The sequence below is a fragment of the Columba livia genome, chromosome 9, assembly GCF_036013475.1.
Source record: "Columba livia isolate bColLiv1 breed racing homer chromosome 9, bColLiv1.pat.W.v2, whole genome shotgun sequence".
NCBI lineage: Eukaryota > Metazoa > Chordata > Aves > Columbiformes > Columbidae > Columba > Columba livia.
Genome location: NC_088610.1, coordinates 4577267 through 4590730, shown reverse-complemented (window position 1 = coordinate 4590730; position 13464 = coordinate 4577267). Strand labels below are relative to the sequence as shown.

At 41.6% G+C, this 13464-nt stretch overlaps 1 protein-coding gene across 9 annotated transcripts in view; it reads left to right on the top strand.

Annotated features, from left to right (window-relative positions):
- Positions 1–13464, top strand: part of MECOM (MDS1 and EVI1 complex locus) — a 335632-nt gene that overhangs the window by 141276 nt on the left and 180892 nt on the right. For all 9 annotated transcript variants that reach the window (XM_065073501.1, XM_065073500.1, XM_065073499.1 and 6 more), the window contains exon 2: positions 6845–7194. In XM_065073501.1, the coding sequence (XP_064929573.1) occupies positions 6845–7194 (350 nt within the window). The remainder of the gene's footprint in view (positions 1–6844; positions 7195–13464) is intronic.

The window sequence follows — 13464 nt, the reverse complement described above, 5'->3', positions numbered from 1 at the left end:
CAAGGAACCAAATTTTGCTTTTTGGTTACACAGGTGCAACTTCCCTGACATCAAGGAGAGTGCCTCCCGTGCAAATGAAAGTAGAATTTGACCTGAAGTCTCTCAGTGCTGGACCCTAATTAAAACCCAGCATCTGGTCCGCATCAGATGCTTTTGACTGCGTTACTCAATTAGACATGAATGACGCTAGACAGAGCACCAAACGCTACTAGTTATTGTAGGGGCTGATAGTGAGAATTGCCAGAGATGTTGGGCAGGTCCCTATGAAGTTACTATGTTATGAGTTTGCTGGTCTAGTACCAACATTTGGCAACACTGTAATTATCCTCTCTTGAATCTGCGGCGCTCTTGAGTGTGTGTAACTTCACTTCTTGCTCACGTGTGGACAGGTTTCTCCCAAGCACTTGGTGCTCATCCTACCTTTAGAGATCTCTTCTGCTCCCAGTAGGAGCCTCTTGTTTTCAGGGTCATTTTTTCTGCAGACACAATGATTTAAGGAGCAAAACCTGCTCCCCACGCAAGGAAAGTTTTAAATTTATCTTGTGAATCATTTGCACTGTTGTAACTGATGTGCATCTTGTCATGAGGCACAGAAGCTACCAGCAGCACTAAGCCCTTTCATGGGTGTTCCAGCAGTGATGCAAACTGAGCTCCCTTTGCATTTCCTGTAGATACAGCAGCCCATGGAGCAGCACGGTGCAAAGTTGGTGATTTCCGTACTGCAGCCCCAAAGTGTGCTGTGCTCAGGCTGCCTTTTCGCCTGCCTTCGCGCAGCTTTTCCTACAACTCCCTCTTCTGCCAGCGCTGCAGAAGGGCTTGCTCGGAGCGACTCGGTGCTACGGTGCAGGGAAGTTTTGCTGAGCATGTTGTGTGAATGCCCTCTGCAATCTGCAGCATCACGAGCGTGAAGGGAAAGTCAAGATCTGGGCAGCACATTTTTCCTCTTATTTTCTTACATTACCATCAGCCTTAAGAAATTGGACCAGCTTTAGTTAACTCCGGGACAGACACTGATCTTGTTTATTCCTTGGTGGAAATCTAAAGTAATTATTCTGGATTTAACAGTCACGTAAGAGAAATCAGAATCTGGCCTTTGGGGCTGCTGCATGGGCACTCTGGTTCTCCTTGTTCTTGTTGCATGGTCCATGAGCATGGTTTTCAGGTTTGAACCTTTTGAGTGTGTTCGGGACAGTTTTGGTCTTCTCATGCTTGTTTTCAGGGTCAAGTAATACAAGTATGTAAAACACGTATGGATTAGAAGGCTAATGTTTGTGAAAGTATTTTTCCTTGGTAATTGAAGTAATGGTTCAAAATTGCTTCAAGCACCTTGTGTATTTTTACACTTACTTGTAATTTCTTTTGTTTTACAACTAAACTTTCTATTTGTAAAACAGTTTTTCTTTGCCCTCTTACTTTTATTATTTTTACCTAACTGGGAATTACTGGCTCTATTCTGTTTAGAATCTACTCTCATTTGATTAGGTCTGTCTGATGTTTTTCACAATGGGGTCTTGCCTGGGCCCCCCAGACTGTATTACAATACAAATAATAATAAATAATCGTCATTAGGTTCAACTCCACAGAACAGTTCTGTGAACAGGGAGTGGCACAAACCAGTTTTCAGGTACGTTAACTGATAAAATGTTCAAGTAGAGTAATGTAGCTCTTGGCTGGAGTCCATTCTATACCTGGAGATAGTAACTCAATCTCTGCATGTTTCTAATGCTAAGGATCCTTCTCTGTTTTTCTAGAGGACATGGACTGGTCCCCTCTGAGCAATGCCTGCCTGGTGTGGGACTGATGGCTGGCTCCCATCTAGTTCACCACTGGCTAGATGCTCCTTTTGAAGCTAATGGGTTTTCTTCTCTTTATTTTCTATGTTTCCTGACCTCCTGTGTTCTAGACTGATGTGGATATATTTTGTAATCATTCAGTCCCTGCCTATAACAGTGTTTTTAGTGGTTGTTTTTTTTTTTTTTGTTTGTTTTGTTTTGTTTTTGTTTAATACTTGTTCAAACAGAAATTCAGATAAAGGTGTCCCGTTTGTATGCAATAGGGAATGCCTGTCTCCTTTTCAGATATCCCTGCAAATACTCCATGCTGATTTTCTCCTTGCTGAATAGAAATGCTAGGTCAAAACAAATATAAATGCTCTCTGTCTTTCAAGGATCTGATTCAGGACTTTGTAATACATTAAGGTCCGTCCTTATACAGGAGAAGGAATTAATTCACCCCCGTCCTAATATGTTTTCCCACAGCCTTCAATGATGTATCCTCACCAAGGCTTGTATGAGGCATGGTTAACTGTGCTATCAGAGCTCAAAGCTCCTGACATAAGATGGGCCTTTCCTGTCAAACAGAGACAAGTCCTTCTGATGTCTAGTCTTTGGGGCTAAGGGTCATCTTTCTCACCTTTGAGAAGTTGAAGGCATGAACCTGTGTGTATCTTCTCACTGTAAAAAGCCACTTCCACATTTATCTCAGCTCTTAATTTATCCTTCTCAGTAGATGATGACATTAGAAACACTTCTCAAGTAGGCTCTCCAGATGCTTTTGCTTCCAGCCTATCTTTTTCATCCAGAATAATCAGCCATCCAACTTATGATTAAGTCACTGGTGGCCATGTGCATGACTACAAGCACAGAGAACTAGATTTATGTGCTAGAGGGTTTATCAGACAATAACCACTTTGGGAATGCATATCCTCAGGCACAAATTACCTGGAGAAAAGGAGAATGGATAGTCTGTATGGACACATTTCTGTTTGTTACAAATGACTTTGGATCTGGAAATCTGCATGGAGGCTTCCTCTTTAGAGGACTATTTGTGAACTTTGAGTTGAAGACCACATTGAAACATTGATATGTGCAACAGGCAGGCACATCCCCTCGAAGTGAGATGCCATCATGGCGCATTCAAGCAGCAGTAAGGCACAGTTTCATTGAATGTGTGGCCCAGTGTCCTGCTGAAAACAGCATGTCTTTGCCTGGCTAGCAACCGCAGCCGGTGGGAAGAGTTTTGGGATGTGTTCAGCAACCTCTGCCTCCTTCAGTCATTAGTGCATCCTACTTAATTGCTCTTGGAGAGGAAGAGCATGTTGAGCTGCTAAGAAACATCCGAATGGAAGGAAGTCCTCTCCTCTTCCCATTGCACAGGAGCCCTCTTGATCTCAAAATGACCCCAGGTCCTGGAGTTACAGCGGTAGCTTTGGCACATCGCTCTCCCATCCTCATCAAGCACATCCCCAGCACGCAGCCACGTGGGCTCATTCCTGCTGGTATGCAAGGTTGTGTCAAAAGTGCAAATGCAGGTGTCCACCCTGGTCTTTTAGTAGCAATTAACCTTTCCTCCTGGGTTTCCTTTGAAGCTTGCTCATGTTTTTATTGTAAAATAGCGGTGAAGAATTTTATGGAGGTTAATATCTAAGCTTCCGCATTACCTAATCTCATCTGTTCCATTATCAGGGGCCTTGATTTGTATTTCATCTGATTTTGAGTGGGGATAATTATTGGACTTTAAAGAAGAAACCATCCTGAATTCAAAACTACAGGGCTATCTCTGCAACTAATTTCTAATTTGTTGGAAAAATTATGCTTATCAGCACAATCACTGCATCTAATTTTAACCTTACAGAGATTTTCTATCACTCAATATCCCAGAGTTTTGCTGGAAGTCCATCTGATCCATGTGGGTGTAAATTTTAAGGGGAATAGTCCCACACCCTTTGAAAATGAAGACCAGATCCTTGGTTCATGTACATTGATTTTATTAATAATACAGCTCCTATCATTAATTTCACAAATATTTCTTAATGGTCTTCCTGTCTCTTGGTCAGTCATAATTCAACTTCTTGTTCGTTTTGAGGTTTTAAAATATTTTTTTGCTAGAATATGTTGCTATTTCAGGCAGAATAATGTTTCTGTAGTCCATTTTACCCACACTGTTAAGCTTTAGGGCGTATAGGCGTATTATATTTTCCAGAGCTTTCAAACTGAAAACCCATGTTTAACGACGACATCGGGTGTGGCCACTGGAAATCAGAGGAGTCACAATAGACCCAGCAAATGGACTTGTCTCCCTGCCAGGCTTCCAGAGGCCAATTTATCAGCTGCAGGTTTGACCCTATATGGCTAAAAATGAGTGTAGCCAGAATGACTGAGATAAGCATAACTGAAGCCTTTGAGTCTGTGAGAGAGACATTAAACTGGACCGTCCCTGGGGCAGAAGAAACATCTGCAAAGGGGTGCTTACTAAATATTTAAGGCTCAGCTTTTGCTGGCTCGTGGGCAGGCAGTGCTGGCAAGTGGGGCTGAAGAAGATGGCCTTTAGGGGAAAGGGACAGAACAGGTCATTGTTTGCAGTCACTTAAATGATTTAACTGAGCTGCTTCATGGTTTGGTGGAGAAGAGTTGAACGTAGCTGTGGAGGACAGGGAGAGCCTTGATTTTGTGGGGCACTGCTTGGTGGGATGGGGACAACAGCAGCGACTCTGTGAGGTGGGCTTTTTAAGGAGCTTGAGTGTCAGGCACTAGGCTGTCATGGAAAATCAGCAGGATTTAAGTGACTGAAGTTTTTGACCCCACCTTGCAAATAGCCATGTGCTTATTGTCATCCGAATCACTTTCCTCGTGTGATTTCTTTTCCTATACCCCAGATGTATACATGGGTTAATGGTTGGTGTTTGTGTTTGTTTGTGGAGATTTTTTTTTTCTCATGTTTTAAAAGCAGCTGAAGTCTTTTAGGGCAGGACTCTTATCTCAATAGTTGGAGGAAGACATCTGAACAAGATCAAGCCTACCCTGAGTAGATGCAGCATTGCTGTTGCCCCATGAGCTCGGGGAACACATCAGAGTTTTGGGGATGCTCAGGAGGTGTGGACCAACCTCTCACCCATCCCACCATGCTGGAGAAGAGCTGTGTTTGGGGGCAGCAGCAATGCCCCAGGGGAACAGAGATGGCTGCTAATGTGGTTGTCTCAGTGCAGGGAAAAAGTGAATGATGGCATTCAGGTGGAGCTACGCCCTACCCTTTTCAGGTCATCTGTCCTGTCCCTTGGAGTCCAGGCTTAGTTTTGCTGTGGGTAAGAAAGTATGGGCATGGGCTTGTAGGTGCCAGGCCCAGAGCAAGCTCTCTGCACCACGCTTTCAGGAGACCTTGAGCATCTTTGTCAAACTCTGTACCCCTGAGCTATGCCAGGCAGGATATCTGAAGTGCAAGCAATAGAAAATACCACTGTGTGTCCTTCTCAGCTAAATTGTAGAGTCAGTCAAGATTTTCTGTTTCTCAGAGTGCCAGGTATTAGAAAAGTGATAAACTAATCAATATTGGGTTCAATTGTTAAGTGCAGGGAGAGTCTGCCAAACCAGAGGCTGAGGGAATGGGTAGCTGAACTTTCTTGTGACACATACGAGGTCACAGCCAGTGCCACATAAAAGAAAGAAAAACAGTTCATGTCTGTGAATAAATTGCTCACAGATGAAGAATCCAGTTTGCCAGTCATGTGATGGGAGCAATCTATTCAAATGATTTGTTATGTCCCAGTGTTTGTCTTAGGCAGTACCAGAAGCATGAAACTACAGATATAAAACTGTGAGATAATATGTAACAAAGATGTGAGAGATAATGGGCTATGACCAGTTTCCAGTGGAAAAGGCATACGGTGCTAATCTACCGTGGATAGTTTCTTAAATGAGCAAGAAATTGAAAGAACATTTTAAAGTTTCCTGTTTCTTCATTGAAACGGAGTCATTCTTAGTGCCAAACCCAGCATAACACTTTAATTTCTGGGCCAACCACATTATGCAAATATTCTCATGCTCAGATCTTAAATACCCAATCTCTCAACTTCCTTCCTTCTAGAATGGAGTTCTTGCCTCCTATTTAGCTTAGAATTAAGTGGAATGAGTTCTGGTGCATAGGAAAAGTACGATGATATTATTAAAGTTAAATGAATGTAAATAATGAAGAATTTTTTTGTTAGTTTGTCCTTTTGTATGCATTATTGGGTTGAGTACTCTATGGGTGCTGCAGCTGAAGCGTCGCTGAAGTCATTCAGTTTTTTGACTAATAGGAATTTACAATCAATCTTACATTTTAGGCTGTCAAAAGCAGTGAGTCTTTTTTGTTGTTTGCTGGCTAAGCCCCAGAGATGGAGTATTTTAACTTTTTTCTTTTTTTAATGTGTTTTGGATCTGTCCCAGGTTTTTTGCAACTGTAAGATGAGAAGGTTCATGTTTTCTATAAGGTGCTGTTTGGATCCCAAACTTATTTTAGACCACTGAGTTTCTTGGAGGTCAATGGTAAGACACTGATTTACATCAGCTGAAGTTCTTGCCAAGAGTTGTGTGGTAGGCTGGATCCTTTCCTCCAAAAACTAATTGGAGGCCATCAGACTTAATTTTGGCTACTTTAGGTTCAATCTGTCTCTCTGAAAGACCAGTAAAGCTTTCCTGCTTTTCACTTCGCTTACATTTCAGTCGTAACGTATAATGCTGGCTTTCAATTGTAATTTCAAAGAGTACGCAATGCAAAGCGCTATATCCGGACCAGATTGGACAATAGGGTGTGCCTGTGTATACATCTGTATGTAATTCCCTCGCTTGTGTTCAATGATGTAAACCACTTTTGATGTCAGGAATATTGAGAAACGCTGTGTACCCCCAGGCCTGCAATAGGGGAAAGGCTCCGCTCCTTCCAGGGTGAGGCTCTGCTGCAGGACCAGTGATTGATGAAGGTGTTGCCTGCCTTCCAAATTGTCCTCTCCATTTCATGTGAAGGCTGAAAGGGTTTCATATGCAAAAGCTGTCAGGATGTTTCAAATCCTACTGTTTGGCTTATTTTCCAGGTGATGAATGTTTGTATGAAAGTTTTCCTGAACTTCCTTTGGAGGAAGCACCAGAAGCCGAAGGAGAGGCTGCAAATGTCCAGTGTCCAACATCCATCAGCATTCAAGAGCCGTCTTCTCCAGCAACCTCCAGCGAAGCTTTCACGCCGAAGGAGAGCTCTCCTTATAAGGTGCCGATATACATTCCTGATGACATTCCCATTCCTTCAGAGTTTGAGCTCCGAGAATCCAACATTCCTGGAGCAGGATTAGGGATATGGACCAAAAGGAAGATTGAAGCAGGGGAAAAGTTTGGGCCTTTTGTAGGAGAGCAGCGGCCACACCTTAAAGATCCCAGTTACGGTTGGGAGGTAAGACACTTTACATTCTTTTGGTCTGTTGAACTCTCTTGTGTGTCTATAAACACAGAAGTGTTTGCAGAATTTGAGTCCTATCTTCGCAGCAGCCAGGGGATATTTGCATGTACAGAGACTGCTTTGTTGTCTTTTGGAGCTTTCTGGGTGGAAACAAGTGTAAATTAAAAGAGAAAAAGGGCTGGAATTACTGTTGCTCTTCATGCATGAAATCTGTCTGGGTGGATATTGGCAGGTGTTGCCTGTTCTAGGGGAGAAAAGGAAGAAGTTGCATTGTTGGAACATTTTGTACCATTTTTAGTTTGCTCTTGTGCATTCCTGCAGTATTTATATGGGTGAGGGATTTCCAAATGACACTGCCTTGTCTGAAAAGAAACTGGGTGCTGCTTTCAGGGTTGTGCATTGCCACTTTCTGTTGACAATGGTTAGAATAGCATTAAAATCTAGTCTTGTGTGGCTAAAATTGCTTTTGCAGAACCCTGTGCTACTTGGGGACTTCTGAAGCTGGAGGTTTGGTCCTGCTCCCATTTAAGTGAATGGGAAAGTTGCCATTCATTTGTTGAAGTTTGTTCAGATACTGGTGTCAAACCCAGCACGCATAGGATGATATGGCTCATGTTACTTCTCCGTATTCTCTGAGAAATGTTGCTTTTCCTCAAGCAGCTCAAGCTCTCCTTTGGCAAATCCAGTGGTTACCTGTTGCTTTCCCTGCTGTTGGGGGCAACGTGTTTTCCTTGCTGTGGTATCACCATGGAGCTGAGCTGCAGGTCCATGATCAGGTCAGGGCTTTAGGCCTCAAATGGAGCACGTTGCCAGTTGTGCTATGGTGTAACAATTTTTTTTTTGCATGGTTTTATTCATAGTTTTAACAATGTGCTGTAGAAACAGAGCGCAATCTCGACTTTCAATCTGTGCATTTCCTCTGGTTTCTGATAAGGGGAGAAGTGTGCAGAGTTTGCATGGCTCTCCAGGGTCACAACTGACCTCTGGAGAGTTGGAAGGTTCATTTTCCCAGGAAAAATGGTTTTGCTGTGAAGCGGAGCCTTGCAGATATGGTGGAAAACAGAGCTTTGATTTGCTCTTAATTGTCCATAAATACTCACTGAATTCTTTCCAAACATTCCATCCGGTTGTTTAAAATCTGGTGAGACCTGTGACAATATGACAGAATAGTGTCAGGTGAAATTATAGAGTTCTCAGCACTCTGTCAAGTTAACAGACCCTGATACAATATAATTGCTGGTGAGAAATCTCTTTATTATTTGAAAAAGGCACCAGGAAACCATAAAATCTGACCTTGAACCACACCACAATTAAGTTCAGATATTGATAACAGAAATTGGAGAAAAACTGCTGAGACACAGCTGTACTTGCAGGTTTAACATATACAGGAACTTGGGTATTTTAGACTGGATCCTCAGGTGGTGTAATGGAGGATAACCCCACTAAAATTGTGGGAATGCCATCTCTATTTTCACACCCTTGGATGTTGACAATATGCTGTAATTTTACAGACTAATTTTCCTGCTTAAAATATTTAGGATTTTGGGGTCTATAAAATCCAGACAAGAAATACGCAGACCTTGAGAGTGCTGGAAGACCAGCTGTCAGATTTAATTCCTTTCAAGCTGAAGGATTCTTGCCATTTGAGTAGCACTATGTATTTGGGACAGCTGGGGAGAAGCTATTGAAAAGCATTGGAGCAAAATCACACCAAATCAACAGTCAAGTCCCTCTGCAATTTGGCCACTCATCTAGAAGTACTCTGCAGTGCTCAGGGGAGCCTGAGACAGAATATTCTTCCAACAAGTGGATTAAAAGTACATTTACTGTAATTGAAGGGAGACAAAGAAATGCTGGTTACCAGAGTATACACAATGAGTACAACAGCAGGTAGTGAAGGTCACGGCTAAAGGACAGATGCTGGAGGGACCTGATAGGGTTGGAGAAAACCTTTAGAGCACCCATTCCAGATACTCACCATCATCATGCTTTTCTGGAAACCACCAATTCCTTGGATATGTGCCTTGGGATAAAAATGGGAGGAAGAAGCTGTTAATGGTGTGTGGGCTCAAAGGAAGCATGGGATGCTGAGGGAAACCTGTCACTTATTGAAGTTTAAGCACAGTCTTGGGAATTAAAGCTTTCCTGGTGTCGATTTTTCTGCCTGAACAGGCACTTTTGTGAAACAGGACATTTTTCCTGCCAGGTGTCAATAAGTCAGCTAATAAATGGGGGATTTGGTCTGCTGTTGCTGATATCAAGATGAAATATTATATTTTTAAATGGAGGAAGGACTGAACCAAAGTTTCTGTATGGCATTGACTATGGATTTTTAAGTGACTTTGTAGTGTGGGATTTTTTGAGTCTTCTTTTTTTTGCAATAGTACTTGAGTGTTGAGTGAGTTGCACTGATGCAGCTACTGTCATGGTATTATTTTGTTTCATGGTATGTGATTCCTAGAATAGTTCATAGTGCTGTTGAGGTCAGGTGGCTTCAAAAGGGAGGAACCCTCAACCTGCTTGAGCTGCTCACTGGTCTCATAGGCCAAAGAAAACAATTTGCTGTGTCCTGACTTACTCATTTCCTCACTTCACATGTGCATTGCTCAGAGAAATAGGCAGTGGAGTTGCAACATTGCTAATGTTTGTGTACTTACTGAATTCTTGTGAATAGAATCCCCTGCAGCTACAGTGAGGATGACAAAGTGACTGGAAAATCAATCTTTCCATTTTATCTGCATTTTTCTAGGTTTAAGGTGAAACACTGTACATAAAGCGATATTGACTTTTCAAAGGAAGAATCTGTTTTCAAGAAAATAATTAGCATAAACATATGAAAATATTTTTTGGAAGAAAAACTGAGCACCTTCCTTCGCTGATTTCTGATGCTGCATATATTACTGACTTTGCTATGAGAGATTTTCTCCTTTTTTTGCTGTTTAGGATTGCTACATGACCTAGAGTCTTACACTAGAACATTTCAAACTAAAACCCTACATACACGTTGCAGAGAAGACTTTATAACCATATACAAATTTAGACTGTAATTATGTTTTTTGGAAAGTACATGTTATAATAGATTATGCTAAATTCCCTTGCCAAAAGACTGTCATATTTTTAGGTATTTCCAGCTGTGGGATACTTGTAGGTTCTGATTTTTGTGAAGTCCATCTGAGCTAATACCAAGATCAGTCTGTAGCAGTAGGGAGAGAAGTGGAAGCTGGAGGAATTGCCGCTGCTAAATTTTGCAGCCACACACTCATTCATAAAGGAAAACTTGCTGCAGAAGGGTGAGGAATTTCATGGGGCCTGTTCCAATGTTACCTTATAGCAAGACTCCCTATGGCATCAGCGTGGAGTTTTGTTAAGGCAAGTCCAAGAAAACGTCTTTTGTGTCCTCCTTCCTTTTATATACTTCAGCCATAAAACAGGCTCTGGGACAAAGAGAATTTGTTGTGATATAGTTGTGCTTGGGTCATGATTAGAGTGCTGTAGAGCAGTTTAAATGAAAAGCCATAAATTTGAATTTTATCTCATTTTGTGGGTCTAGGGCTGAGCATTATCTAATCAGGTATTGGTTAGCTAAAGTACAAATCGAACAGGGGGTCACCGGACAAGGGGAAAGGTCGAACTTTTTTGCAGTTTGTCACCGAGGTTTTAGTATTTGCCGGCAGCCCGAATATCTGAGGGGGCTGGGGGGCTGTTGCTCAGTGGTTGTTTGAAAAGGGAAAATTGACTGCTTCTTAATCAACAAAGAAAACAAGCTTTTAAGGGATGGCAGTAATTTTTTAAACAAAAGCAAGGGAACACAAATTTAGTGATTTCATCATGGTTCATGCCCTGCTATGAAAAACAAGTGGGAGAATATTTCAAAGCAAGCCTTTGAATAGGTCACCAGAGCACATGCACCTATTCTTCGACCAGCATCTTCCAGAGTACGTCAAATATTCAAATTCAGGTCTCTTACTGCTATAGTAAACTCAGTCTCCTTCATAGGGACAATTCCTTCACAGCTCTTTTTATCCTAAACTTTTATTTCTTTATTAGGAAGGCAAAACCAGGAGCAATGAGCTCTAATAAATCAAGCTTGTCACAGAAGTAAAAAATATTTTAGAGCTTTATAAAGCATCATACAATCTGTTTATAGAACCGAGTATATTTTCCTGTCATGACTGTGAGGCTGAAAAACATCTTGCATTTGGTAGAGTATGCTTGAACTGATGCTGTTACTTCTAAAAGGAAATTGGGAGGCCGTTTGGCTATTTGTTTACTTCTCTAACATTTTTCTTATGTGAGTCTTTGGGGAAAGGTGCATAGTTTCCTAAAAACTGTTCTGGAGTACAGGTTCCCACTGGTTTATAAAGACTGGAACTGTTGTAATTTTAAGTATCAATTCTGCATTCTTTGGCTTTCTTTCGGCTTTTTTTTCTTTTTTTGAGCTTAAACTTAGGTTTATTTGAGATTCTGCATTCTAAGGGTACCACCTATCTTTCTGAAAATTAAATAATGAGTTACAAAATGCAAAGGTATAGGCTTTTAAACTTGGAATATAATGTATATGCTCCCACATCTGGGTTATAACACCTAAACCGATAGCTTGATTTTCTTGCTGTTAGCATCCAAAACCTTTCATTGCAATCAACAGGGGTTACCAGCTGATTCCTCTCTCTGTATAGATGTTATTCCCTATTTTTGGGTTCTCCTTTGGAAAATCTTTGTCAGAATGTTAAAAGTAGCATCTTTCCCCTATTTTTTTTTTTGTTGTAAAAAAACAGAATAAAGGTAACATCTTCTAAACTGCACACGGGATTCACACATTTTGAAACTCATGTTAAGCTATTCTTAATAAACAACAGTGCTGGGGGAAATAACTCCCTTGTAGTCAGTGAAATCACCCTGGGAGAGAGCAGTAGATTGTCTTCTTCAAAAAAAGAAAAATAAAAAAAACAAAGACTTCATCACTTCTTCATATTTTTCTTTGGGATATGGAATTTGTCTTAGTGGCTTTTTTAGGGGAAAAAAAAACAAAGCAGCTTCCCACTCAACCAGGTGGTTGGGAAGTGGGGAAGTGCAGTGCGGATTCATTGCCTACCTTTTCTCCTTGTGTATGGATTTTAGCAATATGAAGACTTCAGCAACCTTTGCAAAATAATTATTGAAGCAAAATCAAGAATATGAATGAGGGTTATTCTATTATTTGAAATTAAAAAGGAATAATTTGCTATATAGTGAGAGGCAGGGATGATTTTTGATCAGTACAAGCCCAATCCAGTTCTGCAGATAGCGTGCTCTCCCCCAGGTCAACAGACCATCCATTCCTGGCAGTTGCAGGTGGGGGTGACATCTTTACCTTTTCTTGAATACATAGGTGATGTTTTATCCTATTTTCAGCTCAGCTTTGCAAGGCATAGAGCACTCTGGCTGAGATCCAATAAAGCACTTAGGCACGGGCTTATCATCAACAGGATTACCCAGGTGTTTGAGTTAAGCATGTGCTTAGCTGCTGTGTTAAGTTTTCTATTTGGGACATAGTGTTCAGTGCCACATAGGATGGAGATCATACCATATATCTTGCCTGGGGTGAGCATGCAGAAGGGTGCTTAAGACAGCCTCTCAAAAGTTGTGTACAAAAAAGACTTTACTTACAGTGCTGCTAATGTGGCCAGTCTGAATTCTTTTGTTGTTTGCAGCCCTGTCTTGTGGTGAGGCTGTGACCAAGTCAGATGCTCCTGTAGCAATAAGAGTCCTGCAGCAAGGTAGACAGATGCTTCATGAGTAAAATGTCACTCTAAGAGGTGATGTCAAGTGCACACCCCAGCCAGCTCCCTGGCTGTTATCACCAGCTTTCTCCCTGCTCAGGGGACAGACAGTTTATAATTGCAAATGAGCAAACATCAGGTCCTTGAATAGCAAGATATGAGCAGGTGGACTTGTCATTCAGATTGAATTAAATACATTGCCAGCAAAAGGGAGCTGTTGGTCCTTTGGGTAGTTTGATGTGGATGGAGGAGGGTTAGGAGATGGGAACAACACAGAGTACTCAGCTGTTTTCTTTCTCTGCTGTTCCTTACTTCTACTCTTCAATTCTCCAAATTATTTAATTAACATGACTAAGCAAACCCTCACATCATGAGGTTTGTGGTATGCAATGCCATTTTTTCTTTCTTGGACAAGGACCACGGTCTCCTCCTGTTCAGGCAAAGGTGCCGCTCACTGGAAGGGGTGCAGGAACAGGATCTGTAAAGCTCCCTCTTTGGCTGTACG